Genomic DNA, 15,394 nt, shown 5'->3' on the forward strand with positions numbered 1-15,394 from the left:
TCAGTGAGAGTAAGAAGGAAGAGGAAGGCTGGGAGGGAAGGGAGGAGGGTGAGAACTATCATATAGTTAAAAATGTATATATGAAATACATGAAATCTGTTTTCTTTATAAAAATAAACAAATGAAAGGAAAAACACTCAAAAAAACACCTGCACCACCATGTTCATAACAGCACTATTCACGGTAGCCAAAATTTGGAATCCATTAATGTGTCCATCATCAGACGACTGGATAAAGAAAATGTGGTCTATATACACACAATGGAATATTTTTCAGCTATAAAAAAGACTGAAATTCTATCATATGCAGCAAAATGGATGCAACTGGAGGACATCATGTTGAGTGAAATAAGCTGGACCCAGAAAGACTAATACCACATTTCTCCCGTATGTATGGGAACTAAAATTTTTAAAATATAGTGTTGTAAAAGTTTGTTTTATATCTTTGTGAAATCAGTGGTTTAGAATGCTGTATTTCTACAGTTTCAATGATCTGTGATTACTTTTTTTTTTTTTTTGACAGGCAGAGTGGACAGTGAGAGAGAGAGAGAGACAGAGAGAAAGGTCTTCCTTTTGCCGTTGGTTCACCCTCCAATGGCTGCCGCGGTAGCGCGCTGCGGCCGGGGCACCGCGCTGTTCCGATGGCAGGAGCCAGGTGCTTCTCCTGGTCTCCCATGGGGTGCAGGACCCAAGCACTTGGGCCATCCTCCACTGTACTCCCTAGCCACAGCAGAGAGCTGGCCTGGAAGAGGGGCAACCGGGACAGGATCGGTGCCCCAACCGGGACTAGAACCCGGTGTGCCAGCGCCGCAAGGCGGAGGATTAGCCTGTTGAGCCACGGCGCCGGCCGATCTGTGATTACTTTAAAATTTACGTGTATGTGGGTTAAATGGTCATTTTTCTTTTCTTTTCTTTTTTTTTTTTTTTTGGACAGGCAGAGTGGATAGTGAGAGAGAGAGACAGAGAGAAGGGTCTTCCTTTTTGCCGTTGGTTCACCCTCCAATGGCTGCTGCGGCCAGTTCATCGCGCTGATCCGAAGCCAGGAGCCAGGCACTTCTCCTGGTCTCCCATGCTGGGGCAGGGCCCAAGGACTTGGGTCATCCTCCACTGCCTTCCCGGGCCATAGCAGAGAGCTGGCCTGGAAGAGGGGCAACCGGGATAGAATCCGGCGCCCTCACCGGGACTAGAACCCGGTGTGCCGGCGCCGCAAGGCGGAGGATTAGCCTGTTAAGCCACGGCACCGGCCTAAATGGTCATTTTTCTATTCAATTACTGTTTATAACCATTGTCCATATTCCCATTAAACTAGGATCTTTTTGCTTTTTACTTGTTAAACTTCTTATTAAGCAAAGCTTTAAGCCTTTTTATTGCAATGTAAATTTAAAATGTTATCTCAAAAACTAAAAAATGAGAAGAAGGAAAGATGGTGGAAGGGAGACAGGAGAGAGAGAGGGAGAGAGGAAGGGAGGAAGGGAGGAAAGGAATATCATTATGTTCTTAGAATTGCATCTACGACGCATAGTGAATCTGTTAAAAAAGAATTAAAACAAAACTAAAAATTGTTTTAAAAGATATTACTTACCTTGGAGGCTGAATTTTAAATTTTTCAAAAATTTCTGGATACAAAAGTGGGAATACCACCATTTCCTTTAGCGCATGAATATGGTGGCTCAGCCCACCTATGCTATCAAATCGTACCTTGGAGAAAAGGAAAAAGTTGAATAGAAATTTATTTCATATGTTTTACAAAATTTTGTAAATTTGTGAAATAAATAGTCCTATGATTCAGAAATGCATGCCTTCAGTAGGAACTTTTAAAAATTAAGTACACACACAGAGAAGAGTAGAAACACAGTAAAATTCAAGTTTACATTTCAGTTCATGCAAATCAAGCTACTGTTCTTTAATCTACTAACTCAGGACCAGGATTAAAGTCCAACCTAAACCTCAGTGGTTATCTACAGGAAATATATTTATATTCTAATAATTTAAATGTCTTTCAAAATATCTCATGCATTCTCAGCAGGGGCAGTGTAATCCACAGGGGGCAAAAAATGGCTCAGAGTTAGGGCAAGAAAACCTTAACTATACAGTAATATGGCCCTCTAATGCACAACCAAATCTTACAAAGTCTTCTTCTCTAAAGTTTAATTTCTCTAATAAAGGAAGAAATTTAATTTTTCTTATGGGACAATAATGAAAAACTATTTGGAGAAACACTAATCTATCTCAAGAAGCAACAAAGACTTTTCCTCTCACCCATCATAATTTACACAGCTAAAAGTTCATGTAAAGGAGAAAAGCAAGGAGCCAGCGCTGTGGCATAGTAGGCTAAGCCTCTCTCTGTGGCATCAGCATCCAATATGGACACCAGTTCATATCCCAGTTGCTCCTCTTCTGATCCAGCTCTCTGTTGTGGCCTGGGAAAGTAGTGGAAGATGGTCCAAGTGCTTGGTCCCCTGTACCCAAGTAGGAGACCTGAGGAAGCTCCTGCCTTTGAATCAGCCCAGCTCTGTCCATTGCACCCATTTGGGGAGTGATCCAGAGGATGGAAGACCTCTCTCTCTGTTTCTCCCTCTCTCTGCCTGTAACTCTGCCTCTCAATAAATAAATAAAATCAGAAGAAAGAAGAAAGGAGGAGGAAGACGAAGAAGAAAGGAGGAGAAGGAAGGAGAGAGGACGAGGGAGGAGGAGGAGGAAGAAGAGGAGGAAGAAGGAGGAGGAAGACGAGGAAGAGGAGGAGGAGGAGGAAGAGGAAGAAGAAGAAGAAAAGTGAATAGAACAAGCATGTTGGAAGCAAAGTGTGCCAAACTGTTAACAATTGCTTCTGACTAGTAGATTAAAGTAGATCTTTTTTCCTGCTTCTTTGTTTTGTTATGCTATTTGAAAATGTTCTAATTTATATATTGTTATGATAGAAAAACTTAAACTAGAAAAATAATAACAGAAGTTAAATAACAGAAACATCCCAAGAGAAGCCAAACTTTCTTATAAATAATATCTAATTTTATAGAAATAAAGTTTTTCTAACTAGCAGAGACATCTAAAAGCTAACTAGATTCAACAAAGTAAGGAGTAGTAAACCAAATAAGCAAAGATCATTAAAATAAGTGATCTTACTTAATCAGAAAATAAGCTATTAGGTGAGGTTCTGGGCATATTTAATACTCTAAAATTTTCTGAGGCTATTGTTATAAATACTTCCCTATATGACTTCAAATGGAGAGAGTTAAAATTTCATTTTCAAATGTATATGCAACTCTATTTGGTAACTTTGTAAATCTCTCATATGAGTCAGTTAAACTATGTAATAGAGATTTATAGAACAAAGATGAAAGCAAGTCCTTAGATATGCAATAACCTTATTCCAAAGTATCCCCCAAAGTAAGACACTATCAACAAGGTGAAAAAATCTACCATATCGTCTCAATTTTGTGTCTCTTTTCATGCTATATACTTTGCCCTGGATACAAACAATCTACTTTTTTTTTTTTTTTTTTTTTAAGATTTATTTTGCTTTTATGTGAAAGAGTTACAGAGAGAAGTAGAGACAGAGAGAACCATGTGCTGGTTCACTCCCCAAATGGCTACAATGGCAGGAGCTGAGCTGATCTGAAGCCAGAAGCCCAAGTACTTGGACCAACCTCTACTGCTTTCCCAGGCCATAGCAGAGAGCTGGATCAGAAGTGGAGCAGTGGGGATTTGAACCAGCGCCCATATGGGATGCTGGCACTGCAGGCCAGGGCTTTAACCTGCTGCACCACAGCACCAGCCCCAACAATCTATTTCCTTTACTAAATTTTTTTTTTTTTTTTTGGACAGGCAGAATAGAGTGAGAGTGAGAGTGAGAGTGAGAGTGAGAGTGAGAGAGAGAGAGAGAGAGAGAGAGAGAGAGAAAGGTCTTCCTTCCATTGATTTACCCCCTAAATGGCTGCGACGGCCGGTGCACCACACCAATCCGAAGCTAGGAGCCAGGCGCTTCCTCCTGGTTTCCCATGCAGGTGTAAGGCCCAAGGACTTGGGCCATCCTCCACTGCCTTCCAGGGCCACAGCAGAGAACTGGACAGGAAGAGGAGCAACCGGGAAAGAATCCAGCGTCCCAACGAGGACTAGAACCCAGGGTGCCGGTACCGCAGGCGGAGGATTAGCCTGGTGAGCCATGGCGCTGGCCCCTATACTGATTTAACAACCTTTATTTTGATGACTCATATCTGAATCTCTAGTCCAAATATTTCTCCCTAATGGCAAACCTAAAAAAAAAATTGCCTACAATTCACTTCCACTTGTGGTATACCGCAGATAGTTAAAACATGTCTACACATAATTTAAATCACCTTCCCATCTTATTCCTCGCCTTATGTTCCCTGTTTCAGAGAATGGAACTATCCATTATGCATCCAGTCCATCCATTGTCCACCTAGTTGTGTAAACCAGAAACCTGGGTAAAACCCTCAATTTGTTTCTCTCCCTCATTCCCAATTAATTCACCAAATTGCATTATATCTGAATTTAATCCTCAATTCCTTCAAATATACCTACTACTCTGCACTATTACTCTACTTTCTACCAAAACCAATATTCCAAATTATTGCAATGTCTAAACTAATCTCTCTAATGCTAGCCTCGCTTCTCCAAAATTCATTAACCATATCATAGGCAGCACTATCTACCTAAAACGCAAATCTGATCATGAAACAAAGCCACTTCAATAACAGCTCATTGGCTATCACAGTTTATGAAACCATGTCACTCATAACCTCTCAGCCTCATTCCTTACCAATTATATATTCCAGTAACAATGAAATGAAAAAAATCTAACTCTGACTTAGCATCTCATGTGTCCAGGGTTCTCAGATAACAAATCACACATCAAAACATAAATATTGGTCATGCTTGAATTTTCTACATTTAACACAGGACGCTTTAGAAACAAGGAAAAAGGCCGGCGCCGCGGCTCAATAGGCTAATCCTCCGCCTTGCGGCGCCGGCACACCAGTTCTAGTCCCAGTCTGGGCACCGATCCTGTCCCGGTTGCCCCTCTTCCAGGCCAGCTCTCTGCTGTGGCCAGGGAGTGCAATGGAGGATGGCCCAAGTGCTTGGGCCCTGCACCCCATGGGAGACCAGGAGAAGCACCTGGCTCCTGCCATCGGATCAGCGCCGTGCGCCGGCCGCAGCGCACCTACTGCGGCGGCCATTGGAGGGTGAACCAACGGCAAAAAGGAAGACCTTTCTCTCTATCTCTCTCACTATCCACTCTGCCTGTCAAAAAAAAAAAAAATTAAAAAATTAAAAAAAAAGAAAAGAAACAAGGAAAAAATTTTTGGTAAACAACAAACAAAAAAAGCTTCTACAAAAACATTTACAAAACTTACTGACTTGATGGGTTAATAGATAGTCAGGGGATACCAATGGAATTTGGGGTGTAAAATATTTGCCTCCTTCCCCAAAACTTTATCTTTATATTTTTTATTTATTTATTTATTTTGACAGGCAGAGTGAACAGTGAGAGAGAGAGAGAGACAGAAAGGTCTTCCTTTGCCATTGGTTCACCCTCCAATGGCCACCGTGGCCAGCGCGCTGCAGCCGGTGCACCGCGCTGATCCGAAGGCAGGAGCCAGGTGCTTCTCCTGGTCTCCCATGGGGTGTAGGGCCCAAGCACTTGGGCCATAGCAGAGAGCTCGCCTAGAAGAGGGGCAACCGGTACAGAACCCGGTGCCCCAACCGGGACTAGAACCCGGTGTGCCGGCGCCGCAAGGCGGAGGATTAGCCTGTTGAGCCACGGCGCCGGCCCTCAAAACTTTATCTTTAACAAGAACAAATAGGCTGCCCTCCTTTCTTTGCAATCTCCAAATTTACCATGAGAACAGCAAGGGAGCTCTTCCTGGGCTCACAGCTTATTGTGAATATCCCACCCTTAGCAGGCCAGACAGGATGGAGAACTGTAAATAAGGTCTTCTGAGGGTTTTTGTCCCTCCCTGGTAATGTAATGCCAATCTGATTGTAGAGGGTTTTTTTTTTCCTTCGAAATTACACTTAAAAAGCCCAGTGTCACCAGTCCCTTTGGGTTCTCCTCTCTTGGAAGCCCCTCTCCATGCCCACTCCGGCTGGAGGCCTTTGACTCTAATAAATACTTTTAAATCTCAAAAAAAAGAAAAAAACTTACTGATTTATCAATGTTCATTGGATCAACATCGGCCAAGCTTGCGCCTACTTTCACTCGTTCTCGGAGAATACCACTAGCTAAGTCTTCTGCTCTGAAGTTCATAGGCAAACATCTGAAAATTATAAAAATTCAAGTAAACAGTATTAGCATTTTAATATTTTTAATGTCACAATAAGCTTAAATTGTTGACATATTTTTATCTTTCTTCTTTTTTTATAACCCAGAAAATAATAATGAAGGATTTCATATTTTTAACTACTTTTTAAGGATGGCTCTAAGGTTTTAAAAATTTGTTTCTCTAGAAGGCAGACACACAAAAAAGGAGGAACAGACAGTGAGAGAGAGAAATCTTCCATCTTCTGGTTCAATACCCAGTGGCCACAAACTCCATCCTGGTCCCCTACATGGGTGGCAAGGGTCCAAGGACTTGGGCCATCCTCTGCTGCCTCCACAAGCATGTTCGCAGGAAGCTCGACATGAAGTGGAACAGCCTGAATGGCTGCTGCTGTGTGGCATCCCATATGGGCACTGGTTTCTGTACCAGCTGCTCCACTTCAATCCAGTGCCCATCTAATGGCTTGGGAAAAGCATCAGAAGATGTTTGGGCCCCTGAAGCTCATGTGGAAAACCTGGAAGAAGCTCCTGGCTCCTGGCTACTGGTTTCAGCCACCTGGGAAGTGAACCAGGGGTTAGAAGATCTCTCTCTTTCTCTGTAAGTCTGACTTTCAAATAAATAAATACATCTTTAAAAAGGGGAGGAGGGAATAATCAGGACTCAAGCCTCCACTCCAATATAAGGTATCAGCACTGCAAGTAACAGCTTAATGCACTGAGCCACAATGCCAGCCCCCCTAAATTCTTTTCAATAGACCACAAATAGTTATTCACAATATAATGCAAACAAGATCATTAATCTAGTGTACAAAGAGCCCAATCTATTTTTCAACTGAGGAAAATGTCATCATATACTTCATTCCCCATATTATACAATTATAGAATAAAAATACAATTATGTACATTATACTATATGGAATTAAAATTAAATTAAGCTTTGTTACACTTATCCTCAGGTATTATGTGAATATATCTAGTCAGTTTATATGATTAGAGAGGTTTCTTTCCCTTTTATTCAAAGAAACAATTCTAGATAGCTTTATCATTTGTGTGTAACAGTTTAGGAGAGCTCTCTAGTATCTAAAAATCTTATACTTATTTAGTTTTATTATCCACTAAGTAAATATAATCTACTTCCTTTTTCAACCTTAGGTTAACATTAAAAGATGACAACAACAGTTTCTTTTTTTTTTTTTTTTTTTTTTTTTTTTTTGAGAGGCAGAGTGGATAGTGAGAGAGAGAGAGACAGAGAGAAAGGTCTTCCTTTGCCATTGGTTCACCCTCCAATGACCGCTGCCGCCGGCGCATCTCACTGATCCAAAGCCAGGAGCCAGGTGCTTCTCCTGGTCTCCCATGCGGGTGCAGGGCCCAAGCACTTGGGCCATCCTCCACTGCCTTCCTGGGACATAACAGAGAGCTGGCCTGGAAGAAGGGCAACCGGGACAGAATCTGGTGCCCCAACCGGGACTAGAACCTGGTGTGCCAGTGCTGCAAGGCGGAGGATTAGCCTGTTAAGCCACGGCGCCGGCCGACAACAACAGTTTCAAAAAAGTACACCTTCAGCCAGTGCCGTGGCTCACTTGGGTAATCCTCCGCCTACGGTGCCGGCACCCCGGGTTCTAGTCCTGGTTGGGGTGCCGGATTCTGTCCCAGTTGTTCCTCTTCCAGTCCAGTTCTCTGCTGTGGCCCGGGAGTGCAGTGGAGGATGGCCCAAGTGCTTGGGCCCTGCACCCTCATGGGAGACCAGGAGGAAGCACCTGGCTCCTGGCTTCAGATCGACGCAGCACGCCGGCCGTAACAGCCATTTGGGGGGTGAACCAACGGCTTTCTCTCTCTAACTCTGCCTGTCAAAAAAAAAAAAAAAAAAAGTATAGCTTCTATAATGACTAGAACTTAATATTTCTTAATCCTAATACTTCAAAAATATATTCTCAAGGTAGATTATCAGAATAGTTCAGATTAAAGAGGCATTAAATTCTTTTATTTAACCTAAAGTCTTGGGGCTAGAGTCTGGGCACAGCAAGTTAAGCTACCGCTTATGAAGATGCCGGCATCTTATATCAGTTCAAATCCCAGGTGCTCTACTTCTGCTACAATTCCCTGTTAATTTGCCTGGGAAACTAGCAGAGGATGGCTCTGGATGGAGTTCCAGATTCCTGGCTATGGCCTCAATCTGACCTAGCTATTGCAGCCTTTTGGAGAGTAAATCAGAACCAGCGAACATCAGATCCTTCTCTCCTTCCCTTTCAAATAAATTAATTAATCTTAAAAAAAAAAAAAAAAAAGCTTAGACTCCTCTCATATTTCTTGCTATCACCTACTCAAGGAATTCATTCTTTTTCTTTTTCTTTTTTTGGACAGGAAAGTTAGACAGTGAGAGAGAGAGAGAGAGAGAGAGAGAGAGAGAGAGAGAAAGGTCTTTCTTCCATTGGTTCACCCCCTCAAATGGCTGCCACAGCCAGCGTGCTGCGCCGATCCAAAGCCATGAGCCAGGTGTTTCCTCCTGGTCTCCCATGCAGGTGCAGGGCCCAAGCACTTGGGCCATCCTCCACTGCCTTCCTGGGCCACAGCAGAGAGCTAGACTGGAAAAGGAGCAACTGGGATGGAACCCAGCACCCCAGCTGGGACTAGAACCTGGGGTACCAGCGCCGTAGGCGGAGGATTAGCCAAGTGAGCCATGGCACTGGCAAGGAATTCATTCTTAGTTTATAATCTACACTAATCCAAACTTGTTTCCAAAATCTGCGAAATGAAAAACATGGTACTTCTACAATAAGTATGTAATACCAAATTATAGAAATGCTTTGCTAAGTACAAGTTTTCTAAATATAATATCTTTTTATTAAAAGTACATGCTAAAAATATGAAAATAAATTTGACACTTGAATTATTTACTATACAAATACAGAATCTCTCCCCCAATGAAAATATAAAGGTTTTGATGAGCCATGTAGCAATCTTTACCCTATTTAGGCAAAGACCCCCAGAGGCAGTAACAAAAGCAAAATAAAGCTTCCCAACAAAAATCCAAAGGCTCCAGCAATAATTTTATTAGAAACTTTATCTTACTCAGGTACTGAAATCATTTTAAGTACCTAAAATCATCCTCATTAAGAAGATTTGGACTAGACGGTAGGTAGAGATAGAACACAGATACTGCCACATAGACTGGCCTACTCCCATTCATTGTCTCTCCTTTCTTTACTCTCATACAGCATTTCATCACTGAGTATGTACAGATTAAGTAATCTACAAGATATTTCCCAATGTTGCATTTCCACTGTAAGAATGACTAAACCCAAACCAAACCAAGTCAGTACATTATTCTAAAATATATGTTGAATATCAATGTTAATGAAAGAACATTACAGATTAAGAAATGAATGCCAACTGTGCTTCCAGTTTTATACCAAGGAATTAACACTAAAAACTTCACTAACCTATTTCTTGCTCTTGCCATGCTCTTTGATTTCCTTCTTTCAAAGCGTTCTTCATCAGAAGAAGTTGTATCACTACTATGAATGGCATGTTTCTTTCTCCTATAGAAAGAGAACAAAATGCTTAAAACCATTAAAACAGCAAATATCACTTTTTTAAAAGATTTATTTATTTATTTGAAAGGCAGAGTTACAGAGAAACAGAGGCAGATAGAGAGAGAGAGAGAGGTCTTCCATCTGCTGGTTCACTCCCCAGATGGCCACAATGGCCAGAGCTGTGCCGATCCAAAGCCAGGAGCCAGGAGCTTCTTCCGCGTCTTCCACATGGGTGCAGGGGCCCAAAGACTTGGGCCATCTTCCACTGTTTTCCCAGGCCATAGCAGAGAGCTGGATCAGAAGTGGAGCACCTGGACTCAAACCGGCTCCCATATGGGATGCCAGCACTGCAGGTGGCAGCTTTACCCGATACACCACAGTGCTGGCTCCCAAATGTCATTTTAAAACACACTGTAAGCACAGTATCTACAAGTAGCTCAGTAGGAAATTCATTCATTCAGCAAATCTTAGCACTTACACAGTTTACATCTTACAAAGTTTAAGGTAGTAAGTTTCACAGAGAGAAAGAAAAAAACAGGAAAACAAGAACCTACAATTTCTTAAACAGAGTAGTTCAGGAAGCCAGTCTAGTAACAAATTTGATTTTCATACAAATTTAGAGAATTTCTTTCACTTTTTTTTTTTTTTTTTTTTTTTTTTTTTTTGACAGGCAGAGTGGACAGTGAGAGAGAGAGACAGACAGAAAGGTCTTCCTTTTGCCATTGGTTCATTCTCCAATGGCTGCCGCGCTGATCCGAAGGCAGGAGCCAGGTGCTTCTCCCGGTCTCCCATGGGGTGCAGGGCCCAAGCACTTGGGCCAACCTCCACTACACTCCCGGGCCACAGCAGAGAGCTGGCCTGGAAGAGGGGCAACCGGGACAGAATCCAGCATCCCGACCGGGACTAGAACCGGTGTGCCGGCGCCGCAGGCGGAGGATTAGCCTATTGAGCCACGGCGCCAGCCTCACATTGTTTTATAAATAACATTAGAATCATAGAAAATAAAGTTTGTCTTTTTTGTTTTTTATTCTCTCTTTTTCAAATAACCAGAAACGGGCTAGACATTGAAAGAACTAGAGAAAACAGGGGCTGGCACTGCGGCACAGCAGGTTGAAGCCCTGGCCTACGAAGTGCCGGCATCCCATATGTGCGCTGGTTCTAGTCCCAGCTGCTCCTCCTCTGATCCAGCTTTGCTATGGCCTGAGAAAGCAGTTGAAGATGGCCCAGGTTCTTGGGACCCTGCACAAACGTGGGAGACCCGGAAGAAGTTCCTGGCTCCTGATCGGCACAGCTCCGGCTATTTCCACCATCTGGGGAGTAAGCCAGCAGATGGAAGACCTCTCTCTCTGTCTCTACCTCTCTCTGTAACTTTGTCTTTCAAATAAATAAGATAAATCTTTAAAAAAAAAAAAAAAAGAACTAGAAGAAATAATACACTGGTTTCTAGGGTTTCACTTCCTACTTCACTTCTAACTTCATTTGATTGTCTTATAAAATAAATAAAATATTTAAGAAAAAATATTTTATAATAAAAACTACTATGGAACGATTAGATAACATATCGGGCTAAAATCATTCACAAGGAGAAATAATACTTAATGAACGCTAGATTACAAATGTAATTCATGACATCTCTTAAGATATCTAGAAAATACTGTAAAAAAAAAAAAAAAACCACTAAAGTGTATTACCTCAACATGTGCTGCAAACTGAATTTCATCAAACCCAAGTCAAATTATTTGGCTACTTTTTAAAAATTGTATATTCAGTTAGTAGTTCTATCAAACAGTAATTTGCAAGAAACCTTAAAGCAAACCTAAATCACCTTACCTTTCACCACATTATCACTGCCAATGTGCCCTATTCATCTACATCAATTCATTCCACCTCCTTTTTCTACACCTCTACCCAGGCTTCATTTAGCACCCGCACAGTCCTTTAACCACTCCAGTTCTGCTTCATTTAAACATCATGTGCCATGATCCCACCTTGGATCTCATCACCACATGAACTGCTGTCAACCTCCGCAATATTAAAATTTAATGACCTACTCTTTGAACATAATCACCTAACATGCTAACTCTTTCACTTCAAATCCATCAAGACCTACTGTCCAGGGGACCCATTTACTCATAACTTGTCAACTCTCTTCCTGGCTTAAATTTTTGTCCTATTCAGCATCAACTATAAGACCTATTATTTCAGTTTGTTTTTTCCTTTTAGTTATTTATTTTGAAGCAGAAACAGAGAGCTCCCATCTGCTGGTTCACTCCCCAAGTACATGCAACATTCGGAGCTGAGCCAGGCCAAAGCCAGAAGCTGAAATCTCATGGCACTTTTCCCATAAAAATAGCAGGAATTCAATTACTTGAGTCACTACCAATGCTTCCTCAAAGTCTGCATTGGCGGGAAGTTAGAGCCAGGAACTGAACCCAGACTCTACTGTGCTAAGTAGGTGACTTATCCATGAGGCAAAATGCCTACCCCTATTACTTCACTTTTTAATCTCCCCACCTGAATGATTCTGCCTCCTTACTTTTCCATTATAATCACTGAACTCCAACCCTGTACCAATCCAAGTAGTAAAGGTAGAATACTGACCACACTGATTAAAATCAATACAATCATACAAGTCAGCATCACTAACAATTAATTTACTTCAAAGTCAGATTAACCTCCACAGATGTCCCACAATCTGTGCTTCCATAGTTCACACTCCAAAGCACACTACTGTCAACAATAACCCAAATTGAGGCTTGCTTTATGCACAATGGGGTAAGCCACTGCTTGTGACACTAGTATCCCCTATCAGACAACCAGTTTGAGTCCTGGCAGCTCTGCTATCAACCCTGTTCCCTGCTAATGCACCAGGGAATGCAGCAGAAGATAGTCCAAGTACTAGGGCCCCTGCAACCCAGATAGGACACCAGGATAGAGGTCTGGGGGGCTTTTGCCTGGTTTAGCCCCAGCCTAGTCCCAGCCTAGCCCCAGCTGTTGTGGCCATTTGTAGAATGAGCCAGCAGATGGAATATATCTCTATCTCTGTCACTCTGCCTTTCAAATAAATAAAAATAAATCTCTAAAAGATAACAATAACTCAAATTTTCCCAATACTCCTAAGTCTTTTTTTTTTTTTTTTTTTTTTTTTTTTGACAGGCAGAGTGGACAGTGAGAGAGAGACAGAGAGAAAGGTCTTCCTTTGCCGTTGGTTCACCCTCCAATGGCCGCCGCGGTAGGTGCGCTGCGGCCGGGGCACCGCGCTGATCCGATGGCAGGAGCCAGGTGCTTCTCCTGGTCTCCCATGGGTGCAGGGCCCAAGCACTTGGGCCATCCTCCACTGCAATCCCTGGCCACAGCAGAGAGCTGGCCTGGAAGAGGGGCAACCAGGACAGGATCGGTGCCCCGACCGGGACTAGAACCCGGTGTGCCGGCGCCGCAAGGCGGAGGATTAGCCTGTTGAGCCGTGGCGCCGGCCCCAATACTCCTAAGTCTTTAACATCATAACATTCTCCTTACTAACACAGATGTTTTCAAATCATTCTGCATCACATGTGGGGAGTGAACCAGTAGATGGGACCCCCTCTGTCTCTCTGCCTCTCAAAATAAATAAACAAAAACTTTCTGAAATAAAGAACTTCCTTAGTATCCAAAAGTAGAAAAGACAACAGGAAAAAAATAGTATCAAAACCTAAATGATTTGTGCTCGCTTCGGCAGCACATATACTAAAACCTAAATGATTCAACACTCCCAATGAAAGCACTATGGGAAACACAGATTTGATTGTCCCACTGTGCAACTTTAGGGAAAAATGATGGTAAAACAATAAATAGAGGTCAGCATTGTGGTGCCCCTGCAATGCCTGGCATCCCATATTAGCACCAGTTTGAGTTCCAGCTGCACCACTTCTGATTCAGTCCCTGCTAATGCACTTAGAAAAGCAGCAGAAGTAAGCCCAAGTACTTGGTCCCTGCCACCCATGTGAGAGACTCAGATGGGAGTTCCTGGCTCCCAGCCTCAGCTTCGCCCAGTCCCAGCCATGTCAGCCATCTGGGGAGTGAACCAGTGGATGGAAAACCAATCTGTCTCTCTCTCTGTAATCAGCCTTTCAAATAAATAAATAGATCTTTTAAAAAATATCAAAGCATGGAGCCAGTACTTTGGCATAGTAGGCTAAGCTTTGGCCCATGGTGCTGGAATCCCATACAGGCACTGGTTCAAGTCCTATTCTGATCCAGCTCTCTGCTATGGCCTGGAAAAGCAGTGAAAGATGGCCCAAGTCCTTGGGCCTCTGCACCCACATAGGAGATTCAGAAGAAGCTCCTGGCTCCTGGCTGCAGACTAGCCCAGCTCTGGCCATTGCAGCCACTTGGGGAGTGAACCAGTAGATGGAAGACCTTTCTCTCTGTCTCTCCCTCTCTCTGTCTGTAACTCTACCTAAAAAATAGTCAAAGCAAACTGTGAGCCCACAATACATAGGATAATTAGAGGGGAAAAAAAGGCACAATTAGTCTCTCTCATTAATAGATAAAAATTTCTGCCTTCCAGAACAAACAAAATGTACCTGATATGGCTTCTTCGTGCTGGAGATCTGTGAATATCAAACAGCGTGTTTTCCCTCTTTTTTTGATGAGCTGGTACTAAAAAAGAAAAGAAAAAGGATAATATAAAAATAACAACAAATTTATAAACAAATATTAAAAAGGCAGAAATTATTTCTATTACTTTCTGAACTGAACCCAAGTAGGCATGTGTCTTCAAGTTCCAAATATCTTCTAGAAACACAATAAAAGTTAAAATTTTGTGCTAATATAATTAAGTTACAACTAAGCATTATAAACTTAACTTAAATCTTTATGAATTTAGGTTTAAAATTAACCTCTTAGATACAATACCAAAAGTATGCTCAATTACAAAAGAGTTTTGAAGAGCAGATCAAGATTCTAAATATGGGCTGGCGCTGTGGCTCAACAGGCTAATCCTCCACCTAGCGGCGCCAGCACACCGGGTTCTAGTCCCGGTTGGGGCGCTGGATTCTGTCCCGGTTGCCCCTCTTCCAGGCCAGCTCTCTGCTGTGGCCCAGGAGTACAGTGGAGGATGGCCCAAGTGCTTGGGCCCTGCACCCCATGGGAGACCAGGAGAAGCACCTGGCTCCTGCCATCGGATCAGCGCGGTGCGCCGGCCGCAGCACGCCTACCGCGGCGGCCATTGGAGGGTGAACCAACGGCAAAGGAAGACCTTTCTCTGTGTCTCTCTCTCTCACTCTCCACTCTGCCTGTCAAAAATAAAAATTAAAAATTAAAAAAAGATTCTAAATATGGTGTAGGTAATTAAGTTGCCAGTTGGCATGCCCATATCCCATACCAGAGTGCCTAGTTCAATTCATGGCTCCTCTACTTCCAATACAGCTTCCTGCTAATGCACACACCGTAGGAGGCAGCAGACGATGGACTGAGTAGTTGGGTCCATGCTACCCATGTGAGAGACCAGGACTGAATTCAGTCATCAGCTGTTGCAGAAGTCTGGGGAGTAACCCAGCAGATGGAAAATCGATCCCTTTCTCTCTCTCTCTGTATATATATATATA

At 42.7% G+C, this 15,394-nt stretch overlaps 1 protein-coding gene across 2 annotated transcripts in view; it reads right to left on the minus strand.

Moving 5' to 3' along the window:
- ATAD2B (ATPase family AAA domain containing 2B) overlaps nucleotides 1–15,394 on the minus strand; it is a 207,040-nt gene that overhangs the window by 136,885 nt on the left and 54,761 nt on the right. For both annotated transcript variants that reach the window (XM_062209028.1, XM_062209027.1), the window contains exons 8-11: nucleotides 14,372–14,447; nucleotides 9,717–9,815; nucleotides 6,163–6,274; nucleotides 1,582–1,697 (exon numbers count right to left, since the gene is read on the minus strand). In XM_062209028.1, coding sequence (XP_062065012.1) covers nucleotides 1,582–1,697; nucleotides 6,163–6,274; nucleotides 9,717–9,815; nucleotides 14,372–14,447 — 403 coding nt within the window. The remainder of the gene's footprint in view (nucleotides 1–1,581; nucleotides 1,698–6,162; nucleotides 6,275–9,716; nucleotides 9,816–14,371; nucleotides 14,448–15,394) is intronic.

Source organism: Lepus europaeus, chromosome 13 (assembly GCF_033115175.1).
Source record: "Lepus europaeus isolate LE1 chromosome 13, mLepTim1.pri, whole genome shotgun sequence".
In the NCBI taxonomy this organism is placed as follows: domain Eukaryota; kingdom Metazoa; phylum Chordata; class Mammalia; order Lagomorpha; family Leporidae; genus Lepus; species Lepus europaeus.